Source organism: Neoarius graeffei, chromosome 20 (genome assembly GCF_027579695.1).
Source record: "Neoarius graeffei isolate fNeoGra1 chromosome 20, fNeoGra1.pri, whole genome shotgun sequence".
NCBI classification, from domain to species: Eukaryota; Metazoa; Chordata; class Actinopteri; order Siluriformes; family Ariidae; genus Neoarius; species Neoarius graeffei.
Window position 1 is genome coordinate 49271800 of NC_083588.1, and position 21124 is coordinate 49292923.

Sequence of the window (21124 nt, forward strand, 5' to 3'; positions counted from 1 at the left end):
GGGCCATGTGGCAGTAAATTCTCCACTATTTTTTCCTGCTTCACCATGACCCAATTCAAGATACTACGTCATGCATCACATAGTGGGCTTTCCCCATTCATGCAAGGCATTGTGGGATACAAATTTGAAACAGGAGAGAAAAATGGAAGACATGAGTGTGCGAATGAAACATGAAAGACCGACTACAGTAACGGAAAGCGAGAAGAAAAGATGTTGTGTTGCGAAGGAAAGGAAACGCAGGACCAAACTAATAAATATCGGCGGTCAGCGAGCACCTCGGTGTGATCAGCTGTTCGTTTAGAGACAGAACGATGTAACTGTCAGTGCACGGTCAAAGGTAAACCTGTAGATGGCAGTAATGCAACACTGGGTGCCAGCTGCCATAAAACCCAAAAGAAGACGAAGAAGGTAAACCTGCGCATGCGCACATGGACTTCCTCTGTCTGCATGAAGCCAGCGATTTCATGCACGTTATTTGCTCAGGAATCCCCTCAAATTAAATAACTTGAGTGGTTAGCGCTGTTGCCTCACAGCAAGAAGGTCCGGGTTCGAGCCCCGTGGCTGGCGAGGGCCTTTCTGTGTGGAGTTTGCATGTTCTCCCTGTGTCCGCGTGGGTTTCCTCCGGGTGCTCCGGTTTCCCCCACAGTCCAAAGACATGCAGGTTAGGTTAACTGGTGACTCTAAATTGACCGTAGGTGTGAATGTGAGTGTGAATGGTTGTCTGTGTCTATGTGTCAGCCCTGTGATGACCTGGCGACTTGTCCAGGGTGTACCCCACCTTTCGCCCGTAGTCAGCTGGGATAGGCTCCAGCTTGCCTGCGACCCTGTAGAACAGGATAAAGCGGCTAGAGATAATGAGATGAGATGAGATATTACAGAAATAAACATATATCACAATGACCAAATTTCAGAGGGAACTAAATTTCACCGATTTTATGAAATCGAAAGGCCGTTTCGCTTTAAATATGATTCTATTAAATAAATGAGTTCTTAAAGCTACCTGTATTAACTTTAGAGCATTGTGACTGATTGTTTCTTAAACTGTATGTAGTCTTCTTAATTTGTGGAAGCAGGGGGTACAGTGGGCGGTTGCTCATCACTTTCAGTTTATTGAAGATGTTCCTATCTTGTTTTTCTAACAGTACATGGACATCTATTCTCTCACTGATGTACTTTCGCTTGTAGCATCTGTCCAAAAATTTTTGAACGATGGTGAGTTCTGGTTCTGCAGCCCCATAAACTGGAAGACCATAGGATATAGTCGGCAGTACCAAACTGTTGAATAGCCGGTCACTTGCTTTGATTGTATCCTTCCTTGCAGAGTACCCTCAACACATGCAGACACTTATTTGTCTTGAGGAGCTTATTATGACCATGAGACGAGAATCTGTTACCAAAGCTCGACTTAACAATCATCAAAGTTTGTTGGAATTATGGTAAAGTGGTAGCTAATATTGAGCTAGCAAGCTAGCTAGTTGTAACATAAGCTATGGTTAGCAAAAAGAATAAAATCTACAGATCCTTTAGTTTGAAAAAAAAAAACCTGAGCCCTGAAACAGAGTTAGGGCAAATGAGCTATAAGTTAAAGGAGAACTGAAGTCATTTTTAAACTTGCTTTATTTCTTAATTAACGTGTTATTCAATTACGTTTTCGGTTTTAGTAACCTTATATCATGACTCGTATTGGCAACTAATCGCAATTAAATATTATACTTATCGGCCTATTCGGTTTTTAGCCATGTTGAATTTAGTTCATTTGGTCCACGGCAGGCGTCGCTTATCCGCGCGATCTTCACGAGACTTGTGCGAGACTTCGAAACGTGAAGTGTCAGCCAGGTGTTAGTGCCGCCATTTTGAAAACTGTTTTCCAAACGAAATATTGCACAAAAACAAGTTTAAATGACGATTACTGCCTACTTTTTTCAAACTTTCCTGATTGCTATCAAAACAAACACAACTTCGGGCTTGATTACATCTGCATTCGAGAGAGTGCGCGCGTCTTTTGACAACGTTGGCAGATGTTGCCCTGTGTCCGAAACTGCTCCCTACTCACTATATAGGGCACTATTTAGTGAGGACGCCATTTTGTAGTGCTGTCCGAAACCTTAGTGAGGATTATTTACACCCTATATAGTGCACTCAAAGTATCCCACAATGCATTATGAAAAGTAGTGTACAACCGACGGTCACTAACCAAAGCAATGTATCCCATCATGCATTGCGGTCATGCCGAAAGAAATCAAATTAAAAGTCTCAAATTAGATTTAATAAAAGGCAGCGGCAAAAAAGAAAGTATTCAGCCTTGATTTAAAAGAACTGAAAGATCAGTGTTTCCCCTAGAAAATGTTTGAAGGTGCGGTGGCAAGACCTGCGCTCAGACGTCCCACCCCAGTACGAGGATACGGGAGCATTCTGAGAAATTTTTTGACAAAACACACTCTAAAATGGTGACCTTTTGTAAGGGAATAAATGAATAAACCTAGTCTTGAAAGAACGAGCATAACCTGCAGAGCAAGGCAGTTTAGAAAACAGTCAGGGAGACCAAATTCCCCCCACACCTAACCCCAGAGCGACCCCTTACCCCCACCCCCTGAACATAAATCTCACAACACAAGATTATGGGGGAAACCGGAGCACCCGGAGGAAACTAGGGGTGGGTATTGCCAACAACCTCGCGATACGATACACATCACGATACAGGGGTCACGATACGATACGTATTGCGATATATGTGCATCCCGATACATGGTCTTCAAGGCGATACGTATCCCGATATTTCACATTACTTAACATACATTTTTAAGAAAACAGACATATGTATACCCAAATGTTATTTTTTATTTTGCTGTAGAGAAAGTTACACTGTAGTGCATGTAAAACATGACCTTAACAAGGCTGTAGTGCAGAAATAAAGCTGCCTTTGAAAAAAGTAAACTTAAAACATGGCCTTAACAAGGTTGTAGTGCAAAAAAAGATGGCTTTGATAAAAGTAAACTTAAAACATGGCCTTAACAAGGCTGTAGAGTAGCGTGGTTCACATTCCTCAATTAGTTCTCGGAAGCCTTCGTTTTCAACTGAGCTGTACGGACGCAAGTCTTTGCATATGTACGATAATAGTGCTGCAGTGATTTTTTGAGCCTTTGGTGATGTTGGGGGAAATTTCGTCGGAAACCCCGCCGTCAGATTTGCTTGTGTCGTTGTGCTACCACTAGCATTCGTTACTTGCGAAATGCTAGCGTGATGTCGGGTCATGTGGAGGTGCAGATTTGTAGTATTGCCACAGTACTTAACTTTCATTCGGCAGTGTTTGCATACTGCGTGTGTCATGTCCAGGTCCGCCTTTACCTGTTGTTTGGTAAATCCAAAATGCTCCTGTTTTGTGTGTGTGTGTGTGTTCACTTCTTCTACTGTTAGCAGCGCTGCCGCTTACGGCGCTACCGCCTTGTGTGGTCGAAATGCGCATTCAATGCCTGAAGGCAGTGTTGCCAGATTGGGCGGTTTTAAGTGCATTTTGGCGGATTTGAACATAATTATTTTGGGCTGGAAAACGGAAGCAGTATCTGGCAACACTGCCTGAAGGTGCGGCGGCAAAAATCAAGGTGTGGCGGCCCGCCGCAGCCAATTGTACATTGCGGAAACACTGAAGATGCAGGTACTTTGTATTGATTAATGTGGGAAATGCGCTCAGTATAATATGGATTTATCACAAAAATACATGCATGTGTTCATTATTTTGAAAACCCACCAGCCGACTGATCTGGCACGTTTTAATTGTGGAACAGTAATGACGTAAATAATGGCGCCGTGGACTAGTGTTCGAAAGCGCTTTTTTATTTTACCAATGAGCTCACTATATAGTAGGGCTGGGTATTGGCAAAGACTTCACGATTCAATTCGAATCACGATTCACATGCCACGATGCGATACTATCACGATTCATCACGATTCTTGAATCATTGCGATGCATTGCGATATTTTCAATATATTTAAGTGAAAATGTAAAAAATAGAGCATAATTACCAGTGGCTGTGTACAATCTGGATAGTGTCTTCAATTGATACATCACACAGCAACTCAGTTCATATATACATGAATTTATTTAACATTATTGCCATTAAAACATTCTTAATACTTTGGTGGACACACTAATTACAAAAAGTGCAAATGATTAAGGTAGAATAATAAAAGAAAACTAATAAAATAAGGCTCATCAGTGACTGCCATTTTAAGTAGCTCTGTGGCTCGCAAAGTCCATCCATCGCATGTGAGGGCAACGCTTTCTGTAGAGGCGAGGGATTTTTTAACTTGTAGCTTTACCTTTTCATACATGTCCGGGATCATTACTTCTGTAAATTGTTTTCGGCTAGGGATCACATAACGAGGCTCGAGTGTGTTTATCATACTTCTGAACCCACGATTTTCCACCACGCAATATGGCCGTAAATCTTGGCAAATGAATTCTGCAATGGACTCAGTTATTTTTTTCGCACGTACAGATGAGGGTGCGAGCTTGCTGTCGAGGGTTGTTTGTTTTATCATGGGTTGTGGTGGTTGTTGCTGTTGCAGTTTGTCTGGATGGCGCCTCTGAATGTGTGCTCTTAAGTTTGTTGTATTTCCACAATACTTTATCGACATGCTACAGTGTCTACAAATTGCGTGAGTCATGTCCATTTCATTTTTACCGTCTTTGTTTCGGAAGCCGAAATGCGTCCAAACATCGGCTTTAAACTGTGAGGGAGGCACGCGAATCTTCTCGGCTTCGTCCATGTTGCAAACAGAGAGAGCACTAGGCGCCCGCTTTCGGAAATACCAATGGCATGAAGAAGGCAGCGGGCGTCAACAACTCCACTGCGCCATCTACATGATTGGATGTTGTATCCTAGGCTACTTGTTTTTGGCTGATATTCGCCTACCGTTCATACAGTTTTATTCATTTATTTTTTAACGTTAATAATCGATATTTGGCATCAAGAATCGATGCAGTATATCGTGAAAGTTGGCGATGCAATGCATCGCCATGACGATTAATTTGCACACCACTACTATATAGTCCTCTATATAGTAATTCCCTATATAGGGAGTAGTGAACGAGTGAGCGATTTTGGACACAGGGTTGGTCACTTTGATTTCGACTGTACGTTTTACTTCCGTCCTACGATGTCTCGCACAGGTCTCAACGAATCTCGTTTACGGCCATCGCTTTGACATATGGACTGATATATTACAGAGCATATTTCAAACACTCATAACTTGCTATAGCAGTGACAAAATAGCAATCAAAAATGCATCCCTGTATTTAATAAAATGAAATAAATAGAATTTTGATGAGGGCGGCACGGTGGTGTAGTGGTTAGCGCTGTCGCCTCACAGCAAGAAGGTCCTGGGTTCGAACCCCGGGTCCGGCGAGGGCCTTTCTGTGTGGAGTTTGCATGTTCTCCCCGTGTCCGCGTGGGTTTCCTCCGGGTGCTCCGGTTTCCCCCACAGTCCAAAGACATGCAGGTTAGGTTAACTGGTGACTCTAAATTGACCGTAGGTGTGAATGTGAGCGTGAATGGTTGTCTGTGTCTATGTGTCAGCCCTGTGATGACCTGGCGACTTGTCCAGGGTGTACCCCGCCTTTCGCCCGTAGTCAGCTGGGATAGGCTCCAGCTTGCCTGCGACCCTGTAGAAGGATAAAGCGGCTAGAGATAATGAGATGAGATGAGATGAGAATTTTGATGATAAAAAATTTGCCTTCAGTCCTCCTTTAATTACATGCAAACATGTAATCCATCTGTATCTTGGTCCAAACTCTACGAATGTCCAGGCTCTGAATTGTTCATCCTACACAGACGGGTGACACAACTTTAACCAACCTGTCTCTATTCTGTTTATTAGCTTCCATTAGGTATCTACTGTAAACCATGAAGACTTTCCTGAAGGACTCGTGCATGTGCTTTTCAGTAAATTTTTTCTTCAGTGCTTTCTTTGTTAGCTCTTCTAGGCAATTAAATCAATATAAACATCGAGATTGAGTTATAGTTCATGAATTCTCTTTCTAAAAATGCATCCATGAAGATGTTTTGGTGAAAATCTCAGCAGAAGGATACATAACCAAAATGCTATGTGGATTATGTCCCAAAATACTGTACGTTCCCCCAGCAACCAGAGTGAACTGTGCAGTCCTTGTCCTCTGTGCTTTAAAAGAATGCCTGCATCTAAGGTTGCAAATGGCCCTTTTACACTCTCTCTCTCTCAGAACCCTGTTGTGTAACCATCCGTCTGTAAAGTAGCATTGCCACCAGTACCTGAGATCTTCTAACCTCAAGCAGCTATAACAGACGACGCCCTTATTTTACCCAAGCACACTGCACCAAGCAGTTCCTCTAGATGAATTATATGGTAAAAATAATAATAATCATAACTGCTCACTAGAGAATCATCATATGCAAGAAATTCTGTTATTAATATTGCAGTCAATTAGGTATGAAATAAAACACTTGGGGGCATGCTGTTATAAGACAATAATTAACGACATGGTGGTGTAATGTGGCCTGATACAATCATGACGTTATGGAGACTTGTCAGTGTTGGAAAACAATATTTCACCGTATTAAAGGAGAACTGAAGGCAAATTTTTTATCATCAAAATTCTCATCCCATTCTCATTATCTCTAGCCGCTTTATCCTTCTACAGGGTCGCAGGCAAGCTGGAGCCTATCCCAGCTGACTATGGGCGAAAGGCGGGGTACACCCTGGACAAGTCGCCAGGTCATCACAGGGCTGACACATAGACACAGACAACCATTCACACTCACCTTCACACCTACGGTCAATTTAGAGTCACCAGTTAACCTAACCTGCATGTCTTTGGACTGTGGGGGAAACCGGAGCACCCGGAGGAAACCCACGCGGACACGGGGAGAACATGCAAACTCCACACAGAAAGGCCCTCGCCGGCCACGGGGCTCGAACCCAGGACCTTCTTGCTGTGAGGCGACAGCGCTAACCACTACACCACCGTGCCGCCCTCATCAAAATTCTATTTATCTCATTTTATTAAATATCGGAATGCATTTTTGATCGCTATTTTGTCACTGCTATAGCAAGTTATGAGTGTTTGAAATATGCTCTGTAATATCTCAGTCCATATGTCAAAGCAACGGCTGTAAACGAGATTCGTTGAGACCTGTGCGAGACATCGTAGGACGGAAGTAAAACGTACAGCGGAAATCAAAGTGACCGACATCTGCCAACGCTGTCAAAAGACACGCGCGCCCTCTTTCGAATGCTGATGTAATCAAGCCGGAAGTTTTGTTTGTTTTGATAGCAATCAGGAAAGTTTGAAAAAGTAGGCAGTAATCGTCATTTAAACTCGTTTTTGTGCAATATTTCATTTGGAAAACAGTTTTCAAAATGGCGGCACTGACACCTGGCTGACACTTCACGTTTCGAAGTCTCACACAAGTCTCGTGAAGATCGCGCGGATAAGCGACGCCTGCCGTGGACCAAACGAACTAAATTCAACACGGCTAAAAACCGAATAGGCCGATAAGTATAATATTTAATTGCGATTAGTTGCCAATATGAGTCACGATATAAGGTTACTAAAACCGAAAACGTAATTGAATAACACGTTAATTAAGAAATAAAGCAAGTTTAAAAATGACTTCAGTTCTCCTTTAACAATTACATGTGTTTATAGACTACTGTCAGACCTATTTAAGACTACGGTCACACTACAGCTTGTGATGCTTTGTGATGGGTTATTGACGAAAATGAGGCGTTTTGGTGGTGATGCATGGCAATATACAGGCGAGCTAAAAGTTGTGGTCACACAGCAGGCGAACATTGACTGTCACGCCTTCGCATGCTCGAGCGGCCACACTCGCTCTCAGGATCCAGTCGTTCTGGGAAACACATGATGCTGATTTGAGTGCAATCAGCATGCACATATAAGGACACAGGCGTTGCAAAGTATTATCATTATTACTGTCACGTTTGTTTCTAGCCATGTTTCTGACTCTGCTTTCTGTTTCATTTTTGTAAATATCACTCCTGCTAATACATTCTTCCTGCACTTACATCCATCTCCCACCACATACCTGACAGAATACTTGCAAAGTCTTTGTGAAAAGAGTGTCCTTATATGCCCATGCTGACTGCACTCAAATCAGCATCAGGTGTTTCCCATAATAACTGGCTCCCAGGCACATGCACAACATGCTCCGAAGGATCTCCAAGCATAAATGCACTTTTTAAGTCTCAGTGAAGGTTAGGCTATACAGTGGTGCTTGAAAGTTTGTGAACCCTTTAGACTTTTCTATATTTCTGCATAAATATGACCTAAAACATCATCAGATTTTCACACAAGTCCTAAAAGTAGATTTATGGCCCTTTTCCACTACCCTTTTTCAACTCACTTCAGCTCGCTTCAGCTCACTTCAGCCCGACACGGCTCGCGTTTCGACTACCAAAAAACAGCACGACTCGGCTCACTTCAGCCCTGCTTAGCCCCTAAAACTCGCACCGTTTTGGAGTGGGGCTGAAGCGAGCCAAAGCGAGCCGAGTGAGGCTGGGGGCGTGAGCAGACACTCCCCTGTGCACTGATTGGTGAGGAGGAGTGTCCTCACATGCCCACACACGCCCCGCGAGCACGCTGGGATCTGTAAACACCGTAAACCCGGAAGAAGAATAATTACGAATTAAAGCCGCAAGCGGCCTCGACGGGCCCTCGCGCCAGCGGCCAAGGGGGGCGGGGGCATGCGTCCCCGTGAAATACCTTCCACAGCTTCTTCGGCAAGAGACATTACCACAAGGTAGTGGTGTGAAGGAAAAGCATTATGGAATTATTTACCAAAAACCCGTGTTGGAGCAATTGCGTCGGCCAAAAACAGCGCCCCCCATGGACGAAAATTCCCAAAATGTGGTATACATGACATGGGAGGTAGTAAGAGGGTGGCCGTGAAGTTTGACCAAATTTGAGGAAAGATTGGATTTTTTGCCCAAAAATAGCGCCCCCAGTGGCGAAATATCACAGAAATTGGGTAACATGTCAGAAGCCCAATCAGTGATTTGCGTGTGAAGAATGAGCAGTTTTGAGCAATTAGAAGATTTGTTATGAATTTTTAAGCATGTAAAATTTTGCAGTGAAAATTGATTGACGTATAACTTCTGAACGGTTTATGCTACGTGAAACGTATTTAGAAACTTTTGTCAGCCATGTCTGTAGATCATGTGTATCAATTTTGGTGACATTCCTATGAACGGTCTAGGAGGAGTTGCGCCGTGTTCGTGGCCATGCATTTCGCACAAAAGTGAAATTACCTCACTTCCTGTTGGGCGTGGCTAATGCATTGGCATTACATTTTTGTCCGGCTTAGTGAGATACATATGCCTACCAAATGGCATGCCACTACTACAAACTACATGGCAACCAGGCACCTTAATGCGGGAGGCCAAAATCACAACGAGTTAGGGGGCGCTATAGAGGCCCTGAGGCCCGCCTGGAGCTGGGCTTCTGGTTCTCAGTAGCGGTGGCAGTCTAAGAAAAAGGAGCCAAATTTCGTGCGTTGTCGACCATGGCAAGCGCCCCAATAAGGGTCTTGTACAGAGTTTGCTTGGCAAGTTTGACAGATCAGAAGCTGCAATATCATTTTTGCCATAACCAGCACCCCCAGGGGCGAAAGTGCACAAAATTTGGTATAGATGTCAGGTGAGCTATGAAGAGTTTGCGTATGAAGTTTGATGACAATTGAGTAAATAGAAGATGAGATATAGATTTTTGAAGAATAAATCTTTTGGTTTTTCCCATGTCAGTAGGTGGCGCTATGCTGTACATGAGCGATTATGAGTTGGAAAAATAAGTGTCTACAACAGCAACGTACTATCACAAGGTAGTGGTGTGAAGGAAAAGCATTATGGAATTATTTACCAAAAACCCGTTTTGGAGCAATTGCGTCGGCCAAAAACAGTGCCCCCCATGGACGAAAATTTCCAAAATGTGGTATACATGACATGGGAGGTAGTAAGAGGGTGGCCGTGAAGTTTGACCAAATTTGAGGAAAGATTGGAATTTTTGCCCAAAAATAGCGCCCCCAGTGGCGAAATATCACAGAAATTGGGTAACATGTCAGAAGCCCAATGCGTGATTTGCGTGTGAAGTATGAGCAGTTTTGAGCAATCAGAAGATTTGTAATGAATTTTTAAGCATGTAAAATTTTGCATCGAAAATTGATTGACGTATAACTTCTGAACGGTTTATCCAACGTGAAAGGTATTTAGTAACTTTTGTCAGCCATGTCTGTAGATGATGTGTATCAATTTTGGTGACATTCCTATGAACGGTCTAGGAGGAGTTGCGCCGTCTTCGTGGCCATGCATTTCGCACAAAAGTGAAATTACCTCACTTCCTGTTGGGCGTGGCTAATGCATTGGCATTACATTTTTGTCCGGCTTAGTGAGATACATATGCGTACCAAATGGCATGCCACTACTACAAACTACATGGCACCCAGGCACCTTAATGCGGGAGGCCAAAATCACAACGACTTAGGGGGCGCTATAGAGGCCCGGAGCCCCGGCCAAGTTTGGGCTTCTGGTTCTGAGTAGCGGTGGCAATTCTCGGAACTGGTGCCAAATTTCGTGCGTTTTCGCCCATGGCAAGCGCCCCGAAAATGGCCCAACAGCGGAGAAAAATAAAGAAGAAGAAGACGGAATAAGAAGAAGAAGAAGAAGAAGACGGAAGAAGAATAATAATAGTGAACTCTTACAAGAACAATAGGGCCTTCGCCCATAGGGCTCGGGCCCTAATTACGAGAATTTCTGAAGCCTTATGCGCCTCGCCTCATCTATACGCTCTTGCCAGTATCTGTTCGCGTTGTCGGTGACAACAAGCCACAGCACCAAGACCAGCAACACTAACGACTTCATGTTTATTGTTTACTATTCGGGTCGTGAGACTACCGCTTAAAAGCTCACTGATGTCACTGTTTGCGCTGCTTAACGACATCACGTGACGTCCACCGACTTTCGCTAACTCCACCCAATGTGTCCACCCACTTCCAGCCAGCACGGTTCAGCGCGGTTGTAGTTGAAATGCAACTCCAACAGCCCTGCTCAGCTCGACTCAGCCCAACTCAGCACGGCTCAGCCCAACTCAGCCGCGTTTGTAGTGGAAAAGCGGCAAAAGAGAACCCAGTTAAATAAATGAGACAAAAACATTATAGGTGGTCATTTATTTATTGAGGAAAATGATTCAATATTACATATCTGTGAGTGGCAAAAGCATGTGAACCTCTAGGATTAGCAGTTAATTTGAAGGTGAAATTAGAGTCAGGTGTTTTCAATCAATGGGATGACAATCAGGTGTGAGTGGGCACCCTGTTTTATTTAAAGAACAGGGATCTATCAAAGTCTGATCTTCACAACATGTGTTTGTGGAAGTGTATCATGGCACGAACAAAGGAGATTTCTGAGGACCTCAGAAAAAGTGTTGTTGATGCTCATCAGGCTGGAAAAGGTTACAAAACCATCTCAAAAGAGTTTGGACTCCACCAATCCACAGTCAGACAGATTGTATACAAATGGAGGAAATTCAAGACCATTGTTCCCCTCCCCAGGAGTGGTTGACCAACAAAGATCACTCCAAGAGCAAGGCGCGTAATAGTCGGCAAGGTGACAAAGGACCCCAGGGTAACTTCTAAGCAACTGAAGGCCTCTCTCAGATGGACTAATGTTAATGTTCATGAGTCCACCATCAGGATAACACTGAACAACAATGGTGTGCATGGCAGGGTTGCAAGGAGAAAGCCACTGCTCCTCAAAAAGAACATTGCTGCTCGTCTGCAGTTTGCTAAAGATCATGTGGACAAGCCAGAAGTCTATTGGAAAAAGGTTTTGTGGATGGATGAGACCAAAATAGAACTTTTTGGTTTAAATGAGAAGTGTTGTTTGGAGAAAGGAAAACACTGCATTCCAGCATAAGAACCTTATCCCATATGTCAAACATGGTGGATGTAGTATCATGGGTTGGGCCTGTTTTGCTGCATCTGGGCCAGGACAGCTTGTCATCATTGATGGAACAATAAATTCTGAATTATACCAGCAAATTCTAAAGGAAAATGTCAGGACATCTGTTCATGAACTGAATCTCAAGAGAAGGTGGATCATGCAGCAAGACAACGGCCCTAAGCACACAAGTCGTTCTATCAAAGAATAGTTAAAGAAGAATAAAGTTAATGTTTTGGAATGGCCAAGTCAAAGTCCTGACCTTAATCCAATTGAAATGTTGTGGAAGGACCTGAAGCGAGCAGTTCATGTGAGGAAACCCATCAACATCCCAGAGTTGAAGCTGTTCTGTACGGAGGAATGGGCTTGAATTCCTCCAAGCCGGTGTGCAGGACTGATCAACAGTTACCGGAAACGTTTAGTTGCAGTTATTGCTGCACAAGGGGGTCACACCAGATCCTGAAAGCAAAGGTTCACATACTTTTGCCAGTCACAGATATGTAATATTTAATCATTTTCCTCAATAAATAAATGACCAAGTATAATATTTTTGTCTCATTTGTTTAACTGGGTTCTCTTTATCTACTTTTAGGACTTGTGTGAAAATCTGATAATGTTTTAGGTCATATTTATGCAGAAATATAGAAAATTCTAAAGGGTTCACAAACTTTCAAGCACCACTGTATGTAGCCAAGCCACTATATCGACAAGCCTCCTGTGAGCATCTGTGACATGGATTCAAGACGAATACATCTCAGGAGGCTCAAAGAAGGTTCCCTGAGCTTCGGGAAATATTCCCAAACCCATCTGTGAGTATTCGCTGCTTAGTTTGCTGACGAAAACATCGCCACCAAATTTCAATGCATACACTGAAAATTTTCACAACCTTTTTGGCCAATCACAAGGTGGAGACACACCAAAAAACAACTCATGAAGCTTGGACAACAGTTGCTGTGTATTGCACGATTGGTGGTGATGCTACCAATTTTTCATTGCCAAGTATTCGCAAACCCATCACGACCTGTACTGTGACCAGGGCCTAATATATTTGAAACAGCATTTTCTTGTCCCTCCACAACGTGAATCCTGAAATACAGAAATTTTAGCTGAAGTTGGTTAAAAAAAAAAAACGAGAGCTTGCAATGTCAAGTCTGAAACCTGATTTTCAGCTGCAACTGGATGAACATTTGATACACTTTTAATCACTTCGTTGTTTACCTGTCCTGTCCTCAAACCTCCAGATGGGGACACTGGTGGCTGATTTGAGTGGCGAGTCTGAGGGAAGAGGGACGGACACATGGATAGGTTCTGAGACCTGCACCTCAGTGCCATTGGGTCCAGTGAGTGTGGCACAAACCGCAGCCACTGCAGTCAGCTCTACCCAACTGCTGTTCAAGCCTGAGGGCAGAGAGAGAGAGAGAGAGAGAAAATGAAAAATATAAAGAAACTTAAATGGGAGGAGTGACTCATGATCCTTAAAGGATATGGGACATGGATTTTTTTCTGGGCATAATTATGTATAAAGGACATAAGAAATGCCATCTAAATCACTGCAGGGCGTCAAAAATGTGAAAATCACCACATTATTCAAGTTTTTTTATACATCAGCATAAAACAAGGATTCGTTAATGAGCTAGGTGGTCACGTGACCCGTGACGTCACAAAAACTTTCCAAGGAGCCAGCGCTTGGGAATCTAATGTAAACAGGTTACCGAAATGGACACTATCGACAGTGATATTCCCGATGTTTCACAGAGATGTGAAGTTAGACCCTATCAATTCGAACCGATAGCTGGAAATTCACATGAACATGGATCTTGTCTTTACTCTGACGGGTCAGATGATTCTGAGAGTGAGAGTTCATTCAGCCCTCAAGAAACTGAAAGCGGTCGGCTCGATAACACTTCCTGGTAAGTTAAAAACAATTCTGCTCAAAGGCCAATGATCTGTTGAAAGAAGTATTATTTTTGTATCATACATTGAAAGTTCATCATAGATCTAGCTAAAGTCCGTTGCAAGCTAGTTTTTTTTTTGCTGATATTTTTCGAGATTGATTGAGATACAATGCTTCCAGAGTCCAAGATGAAAACATTCAAAATGGCGAAACGAGTCAGAATTATGATAATCAATAATTGATACACCCAAAATTATAATACTAATCCTTACCTCGGCTTTCAGTCGCTTAGCGCAGAGGTCTTCAACGGGGGGTGGCAAAATCGCACCGGATCACTCATATCAACAAAAATATTCCTGCCCTGTCCCCTGGCCTCTGTGCAGGGATGCAAACAGCGCGCCTTTCGGCGGATGCCGCTTTTTTCACGGCTGAATTGCGCAGATCCGATTTAAAAAAAAAAAAATAGCGATATTAATTCATGAAACATGAAGTATAAGGATGAGAAAAAAACAGTTTAAATCGGGAAGCTGTGCACATTTGTGCAGCCTGGCGCAAATGTGCGCAGCTTCCCGATTTAAACTGTTTTTTTTTTCTCATCCTTATACTTCCTGTTTCATGAATTAATATCGCTCAGTACCTGAGTATTAATGTTGAAAGAATCCTCAGTGAAATGGTCCGAACACAGTTTGTGGGAAACAGTAGGAGCAAAGTTTTTTCAACAGGTGTTCTGTAAAGTTATCCTACCTCTTGGATTTGTCCTACCAAGCCTACTGCGCATGCGCGAAGCCTACTGCGCATGCGCAGGTGAGCCCACACTTTCCTCAGCTTCGGGTCCTTGGGGAATGCAAAAAAACTTACTCCAGGGCATTTCCCATTGGAATTATTGCAACCGTAAGCAGCACAATACACCATGATGTTCAATGTATGATGTCCAATGTACTTTAAAGACTATAAAAACAATTTTCTTGCCATCCACTTCTCCATTCATCTACCCGCTTGTGCTGTGCCCGAAAGTTTTTGTGACGTATGATCACGTGACAGCGGCTCTTCCGGTTGCAAAAAATGCATATCGGAAGTTGAGCAGAAATGCCATATAATCATCACGAATATAACGATTTTGCTGAATTTAATAGATGATTTTGTGTTTGTTGATGCAATTAATTCATATTTTTAATGGAAAGAAACTGATATAGCGTGCTTTTATGTTTCATGTCCCATATCCTTTAACGTTCTTAGACATTACACGCTCAGTGTGGTTATTTGCTACATTTATTATGTGTGGGTGCTCAAACTAATGGAAACAGTCTGACACTTTTTTTAGAATATTTTATTGCACTGAAGTAATTTTTGCTGGCTTTACTCCTGATTTACACAGTTGGAACAATCCACAATCACAAATGCCACCACAGTGGTTATTCAGTGTTGTTTATGGAAGCCATTTTTGATTTAGTTTTAGTCTTAGTCTTTTGGACGAAATGCTTATTAGTTTTAGTCATATTTTAGTCAATTCTATCCTTGATAGTTTTGGTCTAGTTTTAGTCGACGAAAACTAAAAGGGTTTTAGTCCAGTTTTAGTCATTCATTTTAGTAAAAAAAAAAATTACTTTAAAACATTAAATTAGGCCAATACAGAGATAGGAAATTGTAATCAAGGTTGACAGGTTGTGCATAACATACTCTCTACATAAACGCTGTCTAGTGTGTATGCTCTCTACATAAACGCTCTCTAGTGTGTATGCTCTCTACATAAACGCTCTCTAGTGTGTATGCTCTCTACATAAACGCTCTCTAGCGTGTATGCTCTCTACATAAACGCTGTCTAGTGTGTATGCTCTCTACATAAACGCTCTCTAGTGTGTATGCTCTCTACATAAACGCTCTCTAGCGTGTATGCTCTCTACATAAACGCTGTCTAGTGTGTATGCTCTCTACATAAACGCTGTCTAGTGTGTATGCTCTCTACATAAACGCTCTCTAGTGTGTATGCTCTCTACATAAACGCTCTAGTGTGTATACTCCATTGTTCACAGACTCGTGTTTCTGCCTCCGTTTAACATGTCACAATGTGCTGATAGAGCACAAACATGTCATGATGAACACACGACTAGAAGATGACCATGCTGTCCATTAATGTAAATATGATGGCTAAACATGCTGCTAATGTTAGAGTAGCCAGGAGTGCTGCTGCTCATTTAGACATATTAAGGCACAGCAACAGGTCTGAAAAGCTACTTTTCCCCCTGTATGTACAGTAACTCAAATATGGGTCAATATATGACAAAGCATTCAGTTGCTGTCCCACCAAAAATCCCTGCAGGACAAGTTTTACTCATGACATGTTAATTGAATTTAAGTTAGCTTAACCAAGCCAACTTTAGCATGAAGCTAGCGGTCCCATTCATTTTCGCCAGGTCACGGTGTTTTGGAAAACTTCATCGGAAATTCATCACAGACCGATTGTTGAGTGACATTAACCAAAGCTAGCAAACGTATACATGATCTGTTAACAGGACTTCTTGTAACGTTAACTTACCGTCGCAGAAATAGCAGCATGGTGAGCCTTTAGATGCCTCTTGAGGTTGGTCGTATTCTTGCCACGTGGTTTATAGCCACAGTGTGTACCTCTGTCTCCCACTACAAAGCATTCCGTTTTATTTTCTGCTGGATTATGTGTAAAGTATGTCCATAAATCATCACGTCTTTTCTGCTCACCAAGCCCTTGTGCTGGCGTTGCCGCCGCCATGGTCCATGAACTGTGTGTGGCTGCCCCGGTGTGCACTGTGCCCGTACATGCCTGGTGGTGTGCGTGACCAAACAAGGACAGGATGCAGTGCATTGCTGATATTTTCAGCATTTGGCAGACAGATTGCACGCACCGTTGGAGGAAACGGCATGCATTTTGATAGTCCTATAGCCAACCCACTAACATTTTCATCTCATCTCATCAACGAAAACAACAGATACGTCTCGTCATATTTTCGTGATCAAAGAGTTATGTTTAGCTCGTCAATGTCTCGTTTTAGTCATGAAAAAAGGTGCATTAACGAAATCATTTCGTCATCGTCATCGTTAACGAAAACAACACTGTGGTTATTATGCTGTATTACACCACAGAGTTGTTGAATTCTCAAATCTGAAGATTTTTTTTTATAACAGTGGAGCTTCCATTAGTTCAAGCTGTAATTTAAATGATAGCTTTAATATTAATTAGTGTACTGTTCTAATTAGGCATGTAACGATTCACCCAATTCACGATTTGATTCGATCCACAACATTGGATTCACGATTCAATTTTCCCATGAGATTTTTGGAAAAAAGTTAAATGGAGAAAATTTTACCACCAAACAAGATCAACTGTGAGCTACTGCTCACTTACGTATCCCCCCACTCTCGCTTATATCAGAATGCAAGCAATCGAAGGAATAGGACACTTATTATGAATGTTGACATCAACAAATAATTAACCCTGAAACAAGTAAGTAAAGAGCAGTGCGTCTCTCTCCAGGGATTTCAAATAGCATTGTGGTAAACTGTCATTTTGAAATAGCATTTTGCTTCTTGAAATAGCGTCAAAATCCACACTGTATGTTTCATAAATACATTCAGTCAGTAAACAGGAAGTCGATGTGTGACAGACCTGAAAACGGTATACACGGTATAGAACCCCAAGCTGAAGCTCGGTACCAAATATCACGCAGTTAAGATTTGTACTTGCTGAGAAAAGTGTTAGGAAAATTTTGTAAATCCACGCTATATGTTTCGTAAATACATTCAGTCGGTAAACAGGAAGTTGATGTGGGACAGACCTGAAAACAGTATACATGGTATAGAACCTCAAGCTGAAGTTGTGGTTGCTGAGAAAAAGGGTGTTTCGGACAAATGGAGATACGGACAGACGGACGGATGGAGGTAAACCAGTACACCCCCCTCCTTCGGAGTGGGGGTATAATAATAATTATTATTATTATAAATAATAAGAATAATAAGAATAACGGGGCGGCACGGTGGTGTAGTGGTTAGCGCTGTCGCCTCACAGCAAGAAGGTCCGGGTTCGAGCCCCGTGGCCGGCGAGGGCCTTTCTGTGCGGAGTTTGCATGTTCTCCCCGTGTCCGCGTGGGTTTCCTCCGGGTGCTCCGGTTTCCCCCACAGTCCAAAGACATGCAGGTTAGGTTAACTGGGGACTCTAAATTGACCGTAGGTGTGAATGTGAGTGTGAATGGTTGTCTGTGTCTATGTGTCAGCCCTGGGATGACCTGGCGACTTGTCCAGGGTGTACCCCGCCTTTCGCCCGTAGTCAGCTGGGATAGGCTCCAGCTTGCCTGCGACCCTGTAGAAGGATAAAGCGGCTAGAGATAATGAATGAATGAATAAGAATAACAATGGCAACAATTTTTCCCTATTCTATCTCAACTTAAACATTCCTTTTGTTAAACAAACAACAAAACATTTTCTTAATAAGCAACAATAATTATTTACGCACATTTGTAAAGGTTGAAGTAAAATATAATAGCTTATTAACTAAAATGAAAACAGTTAATATCAAATAGGCCTTTTCTGAATAAACTTATGAACATTTGTACTTCCTCCGTTTGCTTCTCTGTTCTTCAGCTTTCAGCAGTCTGTAAAAAGAGAGCTCAGATTTCTTCTTAAATCTATTTGTACAGTCAATCGCACAACAGTGCTTTCCCATTTTAGATCGGTTTTGTTTTGTGTTTTTGCGGCATGAGAGCTGTGTTACTTATGCCTAGGGTGAAGTTATGTGCATTCCCACTATTCAAAAAAATATTGGCTGGCGTTGAGTGGTATATCAGACATATTCTATTCAGCCAGCATGATATTAAACGAGTTGAAGACAAGGTGAATGGAATATATCTGATATACCATGAAAAAAAGCCATTATTATTATTATTATTATTATTATTATTATACATACACATTAAATGGAACAATCATAGATTTGTTTCCAAATTTTCACAGTCGCTTGCTAGCGTGGAAGTTTTATGTGTAATATGTATCTTATGGCATTTTCAATTCACTGAGACAGTTTACTGTGGGCGCCACCGTGAACGAAGAAATGCTTGTGCGCATGCGCAGCAGAAAACCTTCTCATTGAATATTCGCATCATCTCCGACGTGTGCCGTCATGTTGTCTTGACAACCATTCAATATCGTAAACCATATTCAACGCTCATTCTCCATTGGGTAGAGTGACATAATACGTGTCGGATAAGTGATAAGCTAACAATATTGCAGGCTATCAAACCAAATGAATGGAGGCCGCTAGAAAGGAATAGAACACACGTTTTTATTCCATCGAAAAAGTGCCCTGTATGTATAATAATGTATGTTATTGCATGTCGTTTAAACATGCGCTGCATGTCGTTTAAACATGCGCTGCATGTCGTTTAAACATGTTATTGCATGTCGTTTAAACATGCGCTGCTGTTTAAACGATGCAATTACAGCTAGGAAAAACTAAGACGACGCAGCCTGATAATTTTGCTTCTTTTTTATTTCATCAATTCGAATTATGATAAATTTGTCTCGCAATTTATTGTCACACGATATATCATCACATGCCTAGTTTTAACACATTTTAATTTCCATAGTAACAGCTCAAACATAGGGACTTGTACTGTGGCTGTTATGCAAATCTAACTCTACTAAAACAGATTCAAAATAAATGTTATTTATCAAACAAAAGACATTATTCATACGGTGACTTTTTAACGTCTATGGAAGGAGTTTCCTGTGTCAACCCTAATAGTTCTGGTTTTGGCCTTATTAACTTCAAGAGGAAAAAACAAAACAAAAAAAGAGGCTGATGATCTAAGCCTCTGTCAGGAACTAACTTAACATTGTGGATGTTCCATAACATTAACTGTAACTATACATGGTTAAAAAGTGCTGTTCAGTAATAAATGAATAAATCACCATTGTGTAAGAGGAAGCCCTGAGATAGACTGGCGCCCTGCCCAGGGTGTACCCCCCCCCGAAGTCATTTTGGATTGGCTCGAGCTTCCCCCACAACCCTGAGGTAGAGATAAGAGGTATAGATCATGGATAGATGGATGGCTGGTAAGAGGAATGAAACAGTTCAGGATGTGCTGGGGAAAATAATGCACTTTGCATCGTACTGTATCACACCACTAAAGCTTGGATTATTTTCCTTTAACAGAACACCCCATCATGTTTTATTCCTTATATGATAGTGTCTTTCTTGAGTTATCTACTGCTATGATTAATAAAAACAAAACTAGTTGCAATATTGGCATGGTCAGAGCTTGCATTGTCTCTGTATTCACAAATACCCTACGTACATCCTCCACCCTGCCTTAATGCAATTACAGGAAAATGCAGTTTTTTGGCTAATATGGCGTACACTGATTTTCATACGGGAAAATTACGTTTTGTATCAGAGATTTTTTCTGTTACTCCGAGCAAATTTTCTTAGCATCCACCGGTGGTGCACGGTGGTGTAGTGGTTAGCACTGTCGCCTCACAGCAAGAAGGTCCGGGTTCGAGCCCCGTGGCCGGCGAGGGCCTTTCTGTGCGGAGTTTGCATGTTCTCCCCGTGTCCGCGTGGGTTTCCTCCGGGTGCTCCGGTTTCCCCCACAGTCCAAAGACATGCAGGTTAGGTTAACTGGTGACTCTAAATTGACCGTAGGTGTGAATGTGAGTGTGAATGGTTGTCTGTGTCTATGTGTCAGCCCTGTGATGACCTGGCGACTTGTCCAGGGTGTACCCCGCCTCCCGTCCATAGTCAGCTGGGATAGGCTCCAGCTTGCCTGCGACCCTGTAGAACAGGATAAAGCGGCTACAGATAATGAGATGAGATGGTTTTATAGTTGCACGTGGTTTTCTCGGTCATTTATGTACATCAGCTCGGACTGCCCAGATTTCTGTGATGGCTGCAGAAGTTATGTTCTGCCAATTTCTCGTGGAACACAACATCCACCCAATTGTGACAGACCATTTTTCGCAACTAGCGAAAAAAAAAATTTTCCCGATTCAAAGACTGCACAGGTCTTTGTGTGTGTGTGTTTTTTTTTAAAAAGTTTTTACTGTTTGCATGTAGGAAAGCTTCCTCCATTATCATGATAATTTAGGGAGGCGATACTGGGAGTCGCCGTTTATACAATGGAAACTGTAGTTACCCGGCGAGTAAACTTTACTCGTAGGTTTACTGACGAGTAAACTTTTCCAGTTTACTCGTCAGTAAACTGGAAAAGTATTGAATGA

At 42.3% G+C, this 21124-nt stretch overlaps 1 protein-coding gene across 1 annotated transcript in view; it reads right to left on the bottom strand.

Annotated features, from left to right (window-relative positions):
• Positions 1-21124, bottom strand: part of fam171a2a (family with sequence similarity 171 member A2a) — a 143128-nt gene that overhangs the window by 7757 nt on the left and 114247 nt on the right. Inside the window, exon 5 of the mRNA XM_060901896.1 lies at positions 13207-13386. Coding sequence (XP_060757879.1) covers positions 13207-13386 — 180 coding nt within the window. The remainder of the gene's footprint in view (positions 1-13206; positions 13387-21124) is intronic.